General features: G+C 42.2%; 1 protein-coding gene across 1 annotated transcript in view; it reads left to right on the top strand.

Moving 5' to 3' along the window:
- Window positions 1–16,382, top strand: part of INPP4B (inositol polyphosphate-4-phosphatase type II B) — a 290,644-nt gene that overhangs the window by 69,784 nt on the left and 204,478 nt on the right. The window contains exon 3 of the mRNA XM_067297109.1: window positions 13,698–13,782. Coding sequence (XP_067153210.1) covers window positions 13,698–13,782 — 85 coding nt within the window. The remainder of the gene's footprint in view (window positions 1–13,697; window positions 13,783–16,382) is intronic.

Genomic DNA, 16,382 nt, shown 5'->3' with positions numbered 1-16,382 from the left:
TGAGGGAGCCAGCAGTGCGCCATGCCCAGGGCCCTCGTCGCCGCCCGTACCGGGGGAGGGCAGCACAGCCCCGCCGAGGTCATGGCGGGAGCCCCTGACGTTGTTATCTCCGGAGTCGTCAGGCACAGCCTCGCCTACCACCCCCATGGGGACAAAGCCGTTCACGGCTCAACTATTAAAAATGTTTGAGCAGCTGTCAGTAAAACTGGAAAAGCTGGAACTGAGGGACGGGAAAGCTGTTCGCGCACTTTGCAACACCGTACTAGAGACTTTAACGGCAATGAGCCGGTCTGTCAGGGAGGCACTGCAAAGGGCGCGGGAGAACTCCGAGGGGGGGGCATCGTCAGCGCCGTCACCCGCTGCGTCCCAGAAAGCGGAGGTTTCCTCAGAGCCGGCTGGTCCGAGCTCTGAGGCAAACGCGGAAGTGCGCCCGGAGGAGGCTCAAAGAGGGGCGGCGGCCGCGCCCCTTGCTGACCTCAGAGACTTGGGTGGAAAGGAATGCCGACCCCCTCCTAGTGCTCCTCCCCTGCCGCTGCCTAGCAACAGTCCCCTGCATCCACCGTTGCCGCCGTCTACGCCACCTCAGCGGCCGCCGCCTCTACCCTCCTTCAACGAGACCACCCGCTCACGCCAGACTCCATCAGAGTACCCCCCGCTGCTTTCGTCCAGCGAGTCTTCGGGGGACAACACGCCTGACACCAGAAATAAAGTACCACCGTCACCAGAAGAAACCGTAAGAGTGCTACAGGAGCTATCGGAACGCCTGAAAAAAGTGGAGCTGCAGGCGCAAGAGAAAGAGGGAGGAGTACCTCCCTGCTTAATAAATCCCCTCGCCGGACTTCCAAGGGAGTCCCGCTGGAGTGGTTTTATCAAGGACTCTATAAAAGAAGGTGAACAATGGAAACAGCACGTTATGGAGGGACAGCCTTGGGATTCCCTTCAGACTTTGGAATTAAGTGCGGTAGTTTGGGCTCTAACTCATTGGTTAAATACCCCTCTAAACGTAGTGACTGACTCCATGTATGTAGCAGGGGTAGTACCACGACTGGAGAATGCCTTAATAAGGGAAACATCCAACCCGAGGTTGGGAAGTCTGTTCATTACCTTGCGCTCTGTGCTGGGTCAACGAACAGCAGCTTGTTGTGTTATCCACATTCGTAGTCACCAGCTAGACGTGGGGCTAGGCCAAGGCAATCAGCTCGCTGACAGCCTGGTTAGCTCAGCGTGTCATCTACCCCCTATGGACAAGTTTCAACAGGCGAGACAAAGTCACGACATGTTTCATCACAATGCCAAGGGCTTAAAAAGACAATTTGGCCTAACAGAGAGTGAGGCTCGAGGTATTGTGCAGGCTTGCCCAAGGTGTGGGAACCACGGCCCGGGTATTGGGCTTGGGGTAAATCCAAGAGGGTTAAAAGCCCTAGAATTATGGCAGATGGACGTCACACATATTCCCGAGTTCGGCCGATTAAGGTATGTGCATGTAACCATTGATACCTTTTTGAAAATGATATGGGCAACTGCATTACCCGGAGAAAAGGCACAGCATGTGTGCAAGCATCTGTTGGCCTGCTTTGCCATATTGGGCGTGCCTGAGCGCATAAAAACGGATAATGGACCTGCCTATGTCAGTCAAAAGCTTAGGACGTTTCTCTCTCGATGGGGGGTTGAGCATGTCACCGGAATTCCACATTCACCGACCGGGCAAGGGTTAATAGAACGTACCCACCAAGTATTAAAAGACTATCTCAGAAAACAAAAAGGTGAGGAGACGGACGCACAGCAGAGGCTGCACCGCGCACTCTTCACCCTGAATTATCTCTGTCTCATGGGCGACCGTGAGGAGCCCCCGGTGATCATTCACCATCAACAGCTTAAATTCAATAGTACAACAACGTTACCCCAGTTTAAAGTAATGTATAGGGACCCAGCCTCCGGCGTATGGACTGGGCCCACCCCTGTTATTTTTAATGGTCGAGGTTATATGTGTGTTTCCACAGATCGTGGTCCAGTGTGGGTACCCAGCAAGAACGTGAAGCCTGTCTTGACTCGCCATGACTCATCAACCGAACAAGAGGGCGAAAATCCTGATTCTGGGGATACTGTTCCCAGTGGTAATGGCGCTCTACAAGATTGAGCCCAGACACAACATGTGGGTTACCTGGGCGAATAAGACAGGGCAACACGCTTTCTGTTTGTCTCTAGCTTCTGCTACCCAACCTTTTCGAACCTGTCTAAAAGGGGTCCCCAGCTATAATGTCAACAGCTTCCAGCAATACAGCACGGCAAGCTGCAGTGGCAGTCTGTCAACTGCTAACTGCAGTGCCACCCTCATTGCAGGCCTAAACAGAACACTGCCATGGGACCCACAGGAGCTAAACCTGCTGGGGTCCATGAGAATTGGGAACACATCAGGCAATTGGACGCAAACCTGTATCTATTTTGGGGGACGCGTGCAGCCTTACCAGTTATTTAACTGGACAGGGTGGACAAACGTCACCCCAACAGCAGTCTATTATGATTATCAAGACCGTGATTCCTTCTGTGGCACCAATGGCACCAGCCGTCAGGGGCTGGGAGCCCTTGGGGCTGAGGCAAAAAGGGGGCACTTAATTTGGAACAATGGTACCCCAAAGGCCTTGCCACCAGACGTCTTTTTGATATGTGGTGACAGGGCCTGGCAGGGAATTCCGAAAAGGGTAATGGGTGGTCCCTGTTATCTTGGTAAGCTGACATTACTGGCACCGGATCAAAATTGGTGGAAACATATCACGAAGAATGCGACCGCCGTCCGCAGTAAACGAGCAGCCATAGGGCTTTCACCTAATTGTAATGATCAAGTTTCCCTACGTAGTCCCACTGAAAGAGTGTTTTTGTCCTTCTTCGTGCCTGGAGCAGCGGCAGGCAACGCCCTGAATCAGATCGGACGGTTAGCGTGCTGGGCTGAGAAGCAAGCTAACGTCACCACTGAGATAATAGAGAACCTCTTAGAGGATCAAGGTAGTTTGCGACATGCTATTCTACAAAATAGAGCTGCAATTGATTTTTTGCTATTAGCTCAAGGCCACGGTTGTGAGGATTTTGAAGGTATGTGTTGCATGAATTTGTCTAATCATGGTGAATCAATTCACAAACAATTGCAGTGGTTGAAGGAACATACCGGCAAGATCCGTCAGCACCATGGGCTATTCGATGACTGGCTAACTAACCTGTTTGGCACTCTACCACAATGGCTAACGAGCTTACTTACTGAAGGCTTACGCATTTTACTAATCCTTGTAGTTGTCGGTTTGTGCTTATGCGTAGTCCTGAGCTGCTTTAAGAACGCTCTGCTGAAAGTAGTGAACCAAGCCTGGATTGCTCACAAACAAGAAGGGGGAATTGTGGAGGAATGGTTAATTGAGAGCGGACATGCTCTGCTTGGGATGAGCAATCCCGTCTTCGGGGTAGAGGAAGGCATCTAGGCCAAGGCCAGCGAGCCTGCTGAAAGCGGCCTTATGTAGGCCAAGGCAAGCGAACCTGCTGAGGCCTGCTGAACGTGGCCGTATAGCGGCCTTGAGCACTACAAAAGAAGGTATTCACAAAACTGGTAAACAAGTCTGGACGGAACTCGGTTCCATAAATGTCGATGGAGCATAGTCAGCAACTTTGCACCAATCATGTATCCGCTTTATACGTATGGACAGAAACTGTAACCAATCATGTAACTATTGCTAGCGCATGCGTATTGCTTGTTGATATATATACTTTGTGTAAGCTCTAATAAAGGGAGAACGACCATACTCATATTGAGACTCATCGTTACTCCGGGGTCCCCTCCCTCACTCCAACATCTGACCATTGACTCTTTTGTTGTTTGGTTGGGTTTAGTTTATTCAGAGCTGGAATTGTTACCTAAGGATATAATCATAATAGAGAGGCTACCAATAAGTTTGACATTTTCTATATATAAAGTTAGGAAACTTACTTCATGCATCCTAAGTACCAAGAGAAACTCCTGGTCTCCTGTTGTAGTCAGCTGTATCAAAACCAGTAAAATATCTCTGCTTCCCTGATGCTTCAGTGAAATTTTTTTTCTTTCTCTAGCAAAAAGTAAAATTGCATTCTTCTCAAATATCTCTGCAAGCTAGATTGTACCCTGCAGGAGTATATGTACCTCCCTGCATAAGTGAGGTGCAATGAACTATGCAGCGAATTTGTCCCCAAGGAGTGGCTGGTGGCCTTCCCATCACTCTCTCATTTCTTGGATTTCCTGCAGGAAAAAGAGTAATTTATTTCATCAGCTGTTTCATCTGAACTTTCTTTTTTTTAAATGGGAGAGGTGTAAGCTCTTATCACTCAAGCTACCTTCAGCAGGCAAGTTTTAGTTGTCTCTTTGACAAGTGCAGTATTATGAAACTCAAGAGTTGAAGTTATGACCCTGAAAAATTAGGAGTTTGTCTTAAAATCATGCATGTGTTTTAAAAAGCAACAGAAGGAGCAGCAATACATTTTGGAAACTTTGTGGTTTTGAATCCTTAGAATTCTTCCCCTTTGCCCCCCCTGTCTTGTGTGAAGGCTGATATTTAAAATAAGAGCTTGTGATATTGTGGCTTCAGGAGCTGGAAGTTTAAGGAGAATGCCGGATATCATGAGACTTGCAATAAAATAGTGAGAGTTGGCAGATGTGGGAAGAAACATGCTTCTCTGTGGTGCAGTGGATATGAAGGCACAGTCCTTGCAGCAACAGTGTTTTGGTACGGTGCCTTCCTCTTGTCCCTGATACTGCTGAAACTGCTAGAAGCTGTAATTAAGCTGTCAACACCTTATTTTAAAATACAGTTAGTATTCTTATTTTAAGCAGTTTTTGAAGTAAAAGATAGTAAGTTGGGAACTGTGCCAGAGATTTAAACACAGTTATTTTTGTTTTCTTTTGTTGTTTAAAAGACAGCTGAAAAGTGGAAAACAAAGAGGGGGAAACATTTTAAAAGCGTATTACCCACAGTATGTATTGTACAGCGCTGGAATCTTGCACCAAAGTACAACTTTGAAAAACTTAACTAATTTGTATCTGAACTGTATATAATTACCTTTTAGGTAGGGAGGGTAATTTGAGATTGTTTCAAGCTGTGTGTAAAATGTAGAAGCAGTTTAATTTTCCTTTTAAATTATGCTCATGCATAATAAAATGAGGGAATATGGGGTGTGAATTAAGAGAATGTGTTTGTACATTATTTTTATTATTACTAATGCATTTCAGAAGTGAAAAGAAAATTACTATTGGTTAAGTATTCACATTTGTTAAAGGTAATAGTCTACTAAAAGTACTTGCCTGTTCTGCAAGATTTGTTTAGTGACGTTATAAGTCAACAACGCTTTCCTGAGTGAATGCGGATTAGTGGTATTATATCGTCAGTGTGAAGTTGGTATCTAGCGGCGTTACATGATGGATTAATCACAGTGGGTAGGCGTTTTGGGGAAATGATGACTGAGTATCTTTCAGCGAGCTGACAGCTTGTAAAGGTGACTGCAATGAACTACCAGTTTACTGCCTGTCTGCTGTACTTGAAGCTCCCCAGCAGGAGCCTGTGTAGCGTGCTCTTCCCTGTCGCCCAGCGTGGGCCACGAGCTTCGCTGAAAGGGACTCCGTGGGGCAATATGGCAGAAAAATGCAGAATATCGCGGGAGGTTTCAGCCTGTTGATGTGTTACGCTGAACACTGCTCACCAACATTTAAATGGGCGTTTTTAATTCTGCAAATTACATGCTTCCTTATGTCGTGCGGGTGCTTGTCAATGTCGGAATTCGAGCGGTGTGTTTGGCTCCTTTGAGTAATGGGCGTTATTACTGCAGAAATGAATTGTACCTGCCCCTTTTAAGACTTTTTTTTTAAATAGCCTCTCTATTTGTGAATGAAAACACCCCGATAAGTCTTGTTGCCTGTTTTTTAATTCATCCATATAAGCTTTGTTGGAACTGCAGGGTGATTAAGCTTATCTGCACTAACACTGAAATAGCAAATGTAGGTAGCAGTGTTTATGGTGCACTCAAAAGCATGACTTGAGCACTTGCATACATTATTGAGCTCGCATTGAGTCTTGCATACGTTATTGAGTCTAACGAGCTCAGCTGCCAATATTGGCGCACTTGTAAAAACGCAGGATCATAGGCAAGTTGTGCACCTTGTTTCATTTTTAACGCCGTTACAACTTTACCGCTAATGATGTCAGAGCCAGTGTGACTAACACGCAGTCGCTCGTGCCATCGCGTGTCAGTCGGGCCTTTTGCTGGGCCGTCGCGCGCCAGCAGAGAGTGGCCATGCCGTCGCACCAGCTTGCTCGCTTGCAGCCCTCGCTGGCAAGGGAGCAGCCCTGGGGTCAGCGAGGCCCCTCTGGGTGGGCTGGGCTCCCGCAGGCGCTGGGGCTGCTGGAAGTGGCCGGGGTCCCTGGAGGGGAGTAGGTGCTTGACTCTGCCTCGCTCCCCTTCCTGGAAGCGAGGCGCTTCGCCTGTAAATCCCTGCGAGCCCCCCTGGCGGGTTTCCCAGGCCACCTCCAGCCCCGGCTTTCCCTCTGCGGCTCCCAGCGGAGGCCTTGGACGCGATGGGAGATCTGACGATGGGCCCTGCGAAGCCGAGCAAGATATCCCGAAGGCTCGCAAACCGCTGAAGAGCCGGCAGGCAGGGGTGACTCTACAGCTTGAGGGGAGATGCTTTGGCCTCAAACTGAATTTGAGAAACTTCTCCTGCTGTTACCAGTCCCTTCAGGCAAAACATTCTCTTACAAGTGTTTTCTTTAATAGTCAGCAAGAACTAAAATCAATTCTCTGCTTTTATATTTTGGAAGTATTATTTTCAGTTTTTGTTCCCTAACGGTGTCTCTTGTGTTACTTCTGTGTGACTAAATTTGTGTCAATTTTAAGTGTGTTACACTTTTCCATAAGTTTTTTTTCTTTAACCTGTCCTTGCCATAGGAATATTCATAAATGAGGGCAGAAAATAATAACTGATTGGAAAAACATGGTACATTTGTGTATGTAGCATCTTGCTTCCTTAAGGTCTTTAAGCAGTTGTTTCAAGCTTGCAAAAATAAGTTTTTAAAAAAATAAACAGTGAAATTCTTCACTAAGTAGGGTTCCTTGCACTCCTGATAGGGAATTCTTTTCCACTGATGGAGTTTTTCTTTTTTCTTTCTTTTTTTTAAATACCATCTTAATAGAAGAGTTTTTACTTCATGTAGTATTTGTTCTCCTTTTTCCGCAATGCTCTAGTCTTACTTTTCTACTTATTGTTCTAATAATTGCTTGGAATGGCATTTCTGATTTTAACTGTGTGAAGTTCAGCTCTCTACTGGATATAGCTAACAGTAGGTTTCCACATCCTCCCCAGTAAAACTCTTATTGTAAAAGCTTTTCACATCAAAACACCTTTTTTCTTCTTGGTCATGGTACATCAAGGCAGATCTACAAGAATGCGGAAATCGCTCAAAGTTTCTACTCTGACCATTTTAGAAGCTCCTGTTAGTGCTTTAATTTTTTTAGTCTTTTTAACCTGTGCACCAAAAAAAAAAAAAGAGGCTGGAATCTGCAATAACATAGTTACCAGTTCAAGGTACAATGTAGCTTATGCATTCAGTGCAGATCCTTCAGGAACAACCCCAAACTGTTACTATTGTAACTTGATCTAGGGTGTGATTCTCTGACTGCTTTAGAATGCGTTTGCACTTTATCCACTTGCGAACTGCAAAAATACTTTATTAAATACTTTATTTTACTTTATCAGAATTCTTGTGTAAGTGGTTCTCTCCCATGTGATGTGTACTTTAGATTGCTTGTGAAGTTAGATACTTGAATGATGGTTTCTGGTTTAATAGCATTAAGCTTCCTTTACATTAAAAGTTGGGTACAGTTATGTACATATAAGTAGTTATACCGAAGCACATGAGCAGGTGTCTGCTGTCTCTTACTACAGTTCTTGGCATGGGTTCCACAGAAAGGGTAAGGTCTTCACTAGCCTGATTTGCAACTCAAGGCAATATGGTTGTGATATGGTAGTGATATTACTTGGGATTTACAGCTGCCTACTGTGATAGTAAAGCTTGGCCAGTCGTTTGGCCAAGTGAATAGAAAGATAGGGGTTTTGCTAATTCCAAGTTTTGGACGTTTTTCTATTTGAGTAGTATTACTAGGATGTTTTGGTTAGATTTATGAATCGTTTAATTCTCTCTTCAAAAAGTCTTTTAAAACAATTTTCTGTTTTTCTGCTATGTGTAAACTTTGTCCGTCTTCCAAGAAAGATGAAGTAGTTCAAGGCCTGAATGTTATTCAGCATTTGTTTTGATCCTGTAAGCTATTGATAAAAATCTTCCAGAATTATTTAATAGTGAAAAACAATATATTGGATTGTAACATGTTACTACAGGCTTGATTTTGATCCTATATATGTGCTTAAAGACCAGGTCATTAGAAGTCACCATTTTCTTAAAATGAAACCTAGAATAATGAAATAAAATTATTCCTAGTCCAAATAAGCTCATATTATGTACTTAAGTCAAGAGAACAATTTTGGATGCCTTTAGATACTGATAAAGTTGATCTCTATCAGATATGCATAATAGGTCCCTTGATTACAGTTTTGTCATTTCATTTGCAAATAAATTTCTCATTAGTTTTTTGTGTGCTAGATAGAGCATAGCTCATCTAAATGCTGCGAAGCCTGCAATAGTAGGAATTCTGAAGCTCTTTCTCTTCAGTTTTGTGCCAGGATATGGGAGGGGCACATACACTGTTTTGAAGCAACACGTGTTTTTTATTCTGGCAGCCTTATGCTCTTTCATCTTTTTTCTTGGTTCTTCCCGCACACATATACAAAAAGTAATTGCATATCCTCTGATCATACATCGTACTTGACCATGAATCTTGGAAAAGCATGCAAATTCATTTGAAGTTGCAGTGTTTCATTCTAACTTCCACTGGTGTGGGGAGCAAAGTAATTTGTCACAAAAGAGGGTTTTGTACTGTAGCATCCACCATCTTAAAAGGCAGAAAACTTGAAATATCCTGAACCTTCCTCTCTGAGGTTTGTATTCCTGTATGTGGACTGAACTGTCAGTCTGCACTGCTTTGAGACATTCATTAATACAAAATCTTGTTAATTATTTGATAATTATCTTTTGCTAAATATGTGCTAATTTGTTTCCATTCCATGTATGCCTTTCATGCAGGAATGCAAACATCGAGCCTTTGAGTCTCAGCGACTGTGTTGCACTGCCCGGGAGCTGCGTGACCCTTCCTTCCTGGCCTTTCCAAATACCTGAGTTACCTGAAAACCATACAACAGGGAGCTACTTCTCTTTATATAGTGACAAGTTTCCATTTACTGCAGATCTAGGATTTGGAGAAAAAGCTAAGCCTATGGAGTTGTGGGTCATCTGTGGGTCATGAACATTTGCAGAGGACCTTTTCTTCCATGGGATGAGAAGGGGCCAAGTTGTCACAGTTGATTGAATGCTTTTTGGGCAGATGCTGGATGAAAGTCTTTTTTGGTTGGAAAAACTTTCGTGTTTAACGCTCTGGGGATATTTCAACCAGTAGAATGCTGGGCCTAAAGCGTTTATGAAATACTCCTCAGTGGAGTCAAATTCTTGAGCGTCTACTTTTGCACATAAAGATGACTAATTGTAGCACCATAGGAAGTCTCGAGGCTGCCATGTGGAGGGATCCTATGTGGATTATTTTTACGTGTTAGTGTAAATGGTTCATGCTTAACTTGTATGTACTTTTTCCTTTCCAAAAAAAAAAAATTATAACCGAAGACAGTTTTAAAATTATATGTATAATTTTGTAATTATAGTAAGATACACTGTATTGCTGAATTTTTCATTCACTAATAGTCAAAATGATGTGCCAATATATTGATCTGGAAAAAGATCGGGTGTGAAGTGATGGCAGCACATTGCCCATACAAGACAGTAGATTCTGCAGAGTAAGGTAGAGTGAGCAGGAGGGAAAAACAGAGTGAGGAGGAACAGGGACGGCTTCAGTTGCAAGGGCGTGAATGTTACTTCTGCAGTTGAACTTAAATGGCTAAAGAGAAGGCCTGTGACTGAAAAGCCCTGAACAGAAAAGCAGTGCTGATTTCCAGCTGCAAGCTAGAAGCACCAGGAAAGCTTAAATGGCTGAAACAATCTTGCTAGCTTTGATTTCTGTGTTACTGGACAACTCCTTTCTCAGATGGTGAGTTTCTGAAAATTGTTTCCTTGTGTGCTTAACTGTTCACATGCGTGCTTGAGGTGGCAATAGAAGAGCCTAAGGTGGTGTGGAAATCAACCTTTTCCTACTCCATTTCTGTCAAGAAAGACATCAGATCCTTACTATTCTTCCTCTCTCTCACATAGGCAGTCATTAAAGCAAAGAAATCGTTTAAAGCAAATCTATTAACAAATAAATCTGTTAATACAAAATCACTTTGTAGCGCCCAGCATCTTTGAAACCAAGCTGATATTGACTATAATAACCTTTTTGTTTGGCTGAGATGGCTTTACTATTTTATGATGAGGTTTGAATTAAACTGCATCTCTGAAAAGAAACCATATCTAAAGCCTCCTATTTAGCATGGTTCACAAACCTCTGACTCTGCAGAGTTGTTTCTCTTGTTTGCTGCAAGCTTCTTCCATCTATACAATTTCTAGCATTATAGTAGTGTCAGCGTAAGCTGCCACCTTGTGCTCATATCTCTCATGAACCTGCCTCTTGAGTGAACTGCCTCAGCAGTGCTGAAAAAGTTAGTTCAGATTGCAAGTTAGAGGCCTTTTTTTCCGGTGCCTTGCATCTTCAGTGGTCACTTTAAACCTGTGTATTTCGGGTGTAATTCACTCAACTGCGAAATCGAACTATAATAGCATTTTATAAGCCACTTGGTTAAAACGTGCACAGCCGCGCAAATAGCGTTGTTGAGAGCAAAGCCCAACGCTCTAAGCACCTCGCTTTTGTTGTTTTGGTCAGAGTTCCTTAAGTTCGGCATTAATTGATTAAACTCCTTGAGAGCATCATATTGCTGACCTACCTAATGAAGTGCTACAACTGTTCTTTCATCCCTTTTTCTTGGTTTTTAGCTTGTTCTGTGGGCTAATTAAAAGTGGCAGTGTATTGCTTTTTTTTGATTTCTAAGAATATTTGCACTAATAGTGCACAGTAGCGCATATGCACTATCTCTTCTCTTTGCTGAAACCTTTGGTTGGGTTTGCAGAAAGCAACACTTGCTTTTCTGTATTCAAAAACTGATGGAGTTTTCATGCGGGAATGGAAGTAGCTAAGTAAAAACTATTGTGTTGAAGGAAGGGGATAAAATACAGCCCCAGTTTTGTCTGAAACACAGAACACTTGGAAGAACTGGGGGGAGGCGCTAACCAGAGATTTCAGTTAGGAAGATCATCTCTACCCCTTCTGATTAGCTGTTTGCTAGCTAAAACTCTTCTTCCTTTCAGTCGTATTCCACATTGCCTTTTTTACTTTCTTCTTTCTTAATTGCCTCTTCCCAGAGTTGTGGAAATAACATTAGCTTTGGTAGTGTAGACACACTGTTAGCTTTGCTGGGCTGTCGTGCCTCTTAATCTGTGCTGGTGTTATCATGGCATAATAAAAACTCTCTGGGGCATGTTGGTGAAGGAAGATCCCATTCTTCATTGGTTAGTATGGACTACTGCTGGGGGGGGGGGGGGAGGGGAGCACGCTTCCTCACGGAAAAATGTTTCACAATTAAGGATTTCCTGTACTCACAGTTGAGCATTAAATTGTCTCAGACCTTTGTTAACTTCTGAAATAAAAACCTTCTTTTGGTCACGTCTTTTCTGAAAGATTGACATCTTTTGAAAGAATCTGCCTGCGTTATCTACATCTTCAAATGAGGATTTTCTGGGAGACCATGTTATAGGTGTTAACTTCTTGCTTCAAAATCTGGAGAATTAAAATAGTCATCAGCATTGTTGCTGTTGAAGAACACTGCCTAATTCGTCTCTCTGGCTTTGTTGTTGTTCATTTTTAAACTGTTATTGCCCATTTCCCCAAGCTGACTTTCCCTGTTTCTCATAAAGAAACACAAAAAAAAATAAAAATCTTTCTGCATTTCTTTCTCTTATAGGAACCTCTTAAGAATGCCTCATTTGATATCACCTGATGGGTGGGTTATCATATATCCTCAATTTGCTGGATTTGATAAATAAAAAATTCCCAACACAATACTTGCCGTACCCCTCCCAAAACTCACTGCCCTGCTTCAATAATTTCACCTTTTTTTCTTTTTAAACAATCTATTGGCTCTTTTTTCAATCCATAAAATAATATTTCTCTTTCAGACCAACCTGAATATTTGTTTGGGGTATTTATGTAATAAAACGGAAAATTTAAGGGGAGTGAGGGGACGAATAAATGTAGACTTTCTTGAGGAAATCCTTGCAAGACTTTCTGAAACAGTTCCTGTTTGTTGCTCTTCAGTCAAAAACGCATACTCTGAACATTAAAACTTATTCTATCAATTTTTTTTCTTTCTTGCTGATGAAAGGTCATGGTACTATTAGGTAAGTAAAGGGTCCTTCTGTGAGAAAATGCAGGATCAAGTCTTCCATTTAAAGACAAACTTGAAACTGTTGGCAAAAATTTGTGCCCAGTTCTGGCAGGCCAAATAACTGGCCTCTATAAACTCTGCATAAATGCAGAGAAGGAAGCAGACAAGCCATGTGTATTAAAGCTGTTAAAGATACGAACTTTAACACCAAACAAAAAAACAAGTAATTTAAGTGTCAAGTATGTGGAACTAAGGCTCAAGGTTTTGGAAATAAAGTACCACCTGCAGAAGGAACATTAAAGTAAAAATTTACATTAGGCCTTCTAGAATCGCACTGCAGTAGAGAATGGGTCCTGCAGCACATTACTCGGCTCCCAACGAGGAAGTGTGTGGGAGGGTGTTCTTGTGGTTATTTATCACCAGGTGTTAGGGATTAAAAAAAAGGATGATAAAAGCTTCAAGAAAACAAGAGATTAATTGTGAGGGAGTGATTGATAGCTTCACTCTTCTGAAAAATGAGTCACATTTATTAAGCTAAAAGAAGAGTCTGCGTCTTTTCTGCAGAGCATTCACAAAAGGAATGGTATGGGTAACTCGTATCATATTGCACTCTGCAATAGGTCCATACTGCTTAATATTACTTGAGCTGCATAGCCAGAGACAACATTCAGAATTTCAAGTGATGGTAAAAAATTCCTTTTAAATGAAAATTAAATAGAAATGCCTACTGGAAGTCTGTGTATTTTAGGTTATTTGCTTTGTTCACTTGAAAATTTCCTACTGTTTGAATAGATTTCAACTTTTGATTCAATGTTATAAGTAGATACAGCAATTGGAATGAGATGGGCTTGCCCGAGTTGTTTGGAAATCAAGCTGGCATCTAAACTTTGAATACCTACAATATGAAAAAAACTGCTGAGTTCTCTTTTTTTCTTAGTTTCCTGTATAGTCTTTTCCAACTGTCTATTCCCATTATAGCTCATTGAGCTGGGGCAGAATGGCACAGATCAGTAATTAAAGAATGCTGGTACCCATCTGCCTAGTGACTCTTCTGCTTTGGTGCCTTTCTGTCTGTAGGCTGCCTCATCTGTGAGCAGGCTAACAGACGGACTTCCCAGTCAGGCTCCAAATCCTAATGTTTTGTCATCTTTATCTCTCACAGACTTCTGAAGCCTCTGAAGTGGTAATCCTGGAGCGGTGCTGCATTGTGGAGTTCAGGAGTAAAACAGATGTTTCAATAGTCCTCAGTAAGTAAGACACAGCTTAGTATGTTGAACATGAATTTTGTATTCCTGTCAAACAAAAGCAGCAAAATCCCATGCTTCAAAACTTTGTTAAACAACTTATTAAACACTTTAGCTAAAATGTTGTCTGTTAAAGATGCCTGTATCTAAATCCTGCTCATCTTTGTGTTCATGCCTGAAAAGAAAGTACTAAAAGCCATCTTTTTGTTTTTGTTTTTTAACCTCCTATCAACTCTTCATTCACAGATTGTTAACATTAGAAAAAATATTAATTATTTCATAGAAGTTGGAATCATTACTTTAGTGGAAAGACTTTCATTTGCAGAGAATGCCAACAACCACTTTTTTCTGCAGGAACAATTCAATTAGCCATTGTTTTATTAGAAGTTATTTATGACTTTGTCTGATACCGTGGCCAAGTTTTATAGTCCTTGGATCAATTTGCAATTTTCAGTTAGGTGTTTTTTTTTGTTGTTTTGTTTTTTTAAACCTCTGGGACAATAAAAAAAAAAAAAAGGTTTGCCTAACGGAATCTGAGGAAGTCAAGATTTTTATTTATTCCCCTCCCCCCTTGTGCCAACGGTGTGCCTACAGTGTTAACTATTTCAGGGCATGCAGTAAAATGCCTATCTGATGATGCAGGGAGACTCGTTCATACATATTTCAGGGTATCTTGGTTCAAAATATAAAACAAAAATAGCACACATTAAATAAAATGCATGTTTTGGTCTTAATTCTTGGAGGACATCTGTCTAAGTTTGGTCATGCATAAACCACATGCTGTATTAAGAGCTGTTTGGGTCTATTCTCAGGAGAAGCACAAGACTAGTTTGAGAGAAGTTTTGGAAAGATAGTAATGCTAGCTATGGGGGGAAAAAAATGTGCCCTTTGTGGGCTTGATGGCCAGGTTTAGCTACAGTTATTAGCAGTTCCTACCTTCTTAGTTTTATAAGCACTAAAATCCCCAGTTCATTTCAGGAAAAATGCTATGTTAATTATGTTGACTTTTTGCTGTCACCTGCTGAAGTAATTCTTGGTGTTTGGTTGCATTTGAGAAGGCAGTGACTGAAAAGTTATTTGCTGTGGGTTTTGTCCTTTTCTGGGTCTTGAGCCGTTCCTCTCAATAAGTCCTGCATCTTCAGTAGTTGAATTAAATCTCATGTCTTGTGCCTGAGGTTGAGGCATTGCATCAAAAAAGACTGCTCTCTTGATTTGGAAGCATCACTTCACCTAGCAATATAATAGCTAGATAATTACTATTGACTCTTGAATTGCGAGTCTTTTCTAATTATGCACTCATTGACTCTAATTAATTGTGATTATTGTGTTTGAGGTGGTGGTGGTGTTACAATACAGTCACACCAGTTCCCTTCTGGTACTCTTTTATAATGCTTGAACATAGTGCTGCTATTCCAAGAATTCAGTTGTAATAGCTGATGGGATTCTCTCAGTTGGCTTTGAAACCTGCAGACAGGACAGTCTGTGTGGCAGTGAGATTGGCAGATTTCAAGGCCAAAAGCTGGCAAAGTAGACAACAATGAGCACTGAGTAAGCACTCCAGGCTGCCTGTGGAGAAAGAGACTGTGAGTATTTCTGGAGGGGAAGAAACCACATTTGCACTGTTAGAAACAGGAACTGTTACTGGAGAGACAGACATCCCAAAAGAATGTTTGCAGATCTGTAGTGTAGCTGGAAATAAGAGTGGCATTCTGAGGAACAGTTAAAAACATATTAAAGGCAACAGGAGAAAACAGTAGAGAACTCAAGATAGGCAGAGCTGACAAGATGATGGAGAATACCTGGAGGGTGACCAAAGGAATGTGGCAGAAGATAGTGGAAGAGACAGACAAGAAGATGAGAAATGGATTTCAAACTTGGCAAGATTCCTTTGCTGGAGAACAAGGACAAGAGGTTGGCAGAAGATTTGTTGGACAGGAGAAGAGAAAGAAAGCCAGATTACTGTGAAGGGTAAGAACAAAACTGAAGAGCAATGAAGATAATATACTGTGCAGAATTAGGATAAAATACCAAAAGAAGTGAAATAATACTTCAGGTACTGTAGCAAAGAACAGAATTCAGAGGACAAAAGGAAAAAAGGAAACAACATGAAAATTGAGAATAGAGATCTCTGTGACTGGGGACTTCTACCCTTGAAAAAATGGCCACGTTGTACTTAGAATATATCCAGAATTGCTGTTGGGAGCCAAAAAAGCCCTAAAATGTTTATCTGGAGCTTTAAAGAGTTCAGATGGAGGCAGGAAAGGGCTTTCTGATCCTCTTTGTCAAGTTGTTTTTAAGGCAGCCCAAGAGCAGCTATGCCCGAACAGAAGCACCAAGCAAGGGAGCCTGAGTTGGTCTGAGATTTTACTGGTGGTGTGTCAGGGAGGGGGCAGAGAGCAAAATCCAGAGAGTCAGCTGGTGGGTCAGGGCTTGCAACTTTGGAAGGAGCTTTTTGCCTCCATCTTTCTCTGAGCAGTGGCCTGAGTCTTAGGGGATGTGAGTAATAGTGAGAAAATGAGAACATCTAGGATATCTAGGAAGAGAATGTAATAAAGGACAGCAGCACATACATGGAGCAAAATAAGGAAATTTTCATGCAGCAT

Source organism: Apteryx mantelli, chromosome 5 (genome assembly GCF_036417845.1).
Source record: "Apteryx mantelli isolate bAptMan1 chromosome 5, bAptMan1.hap1, whole genome shotgun sequence".
Taxonomy (NCBI): Eukaryota; Metazoa; Chordata; class Aves; order Apterygiformes; family Apterygidae; genus Apteryx; species Apteryx mantelli.
This window is presented reverse-complemented; position numbering and strand designations above follow the sequence as displayed.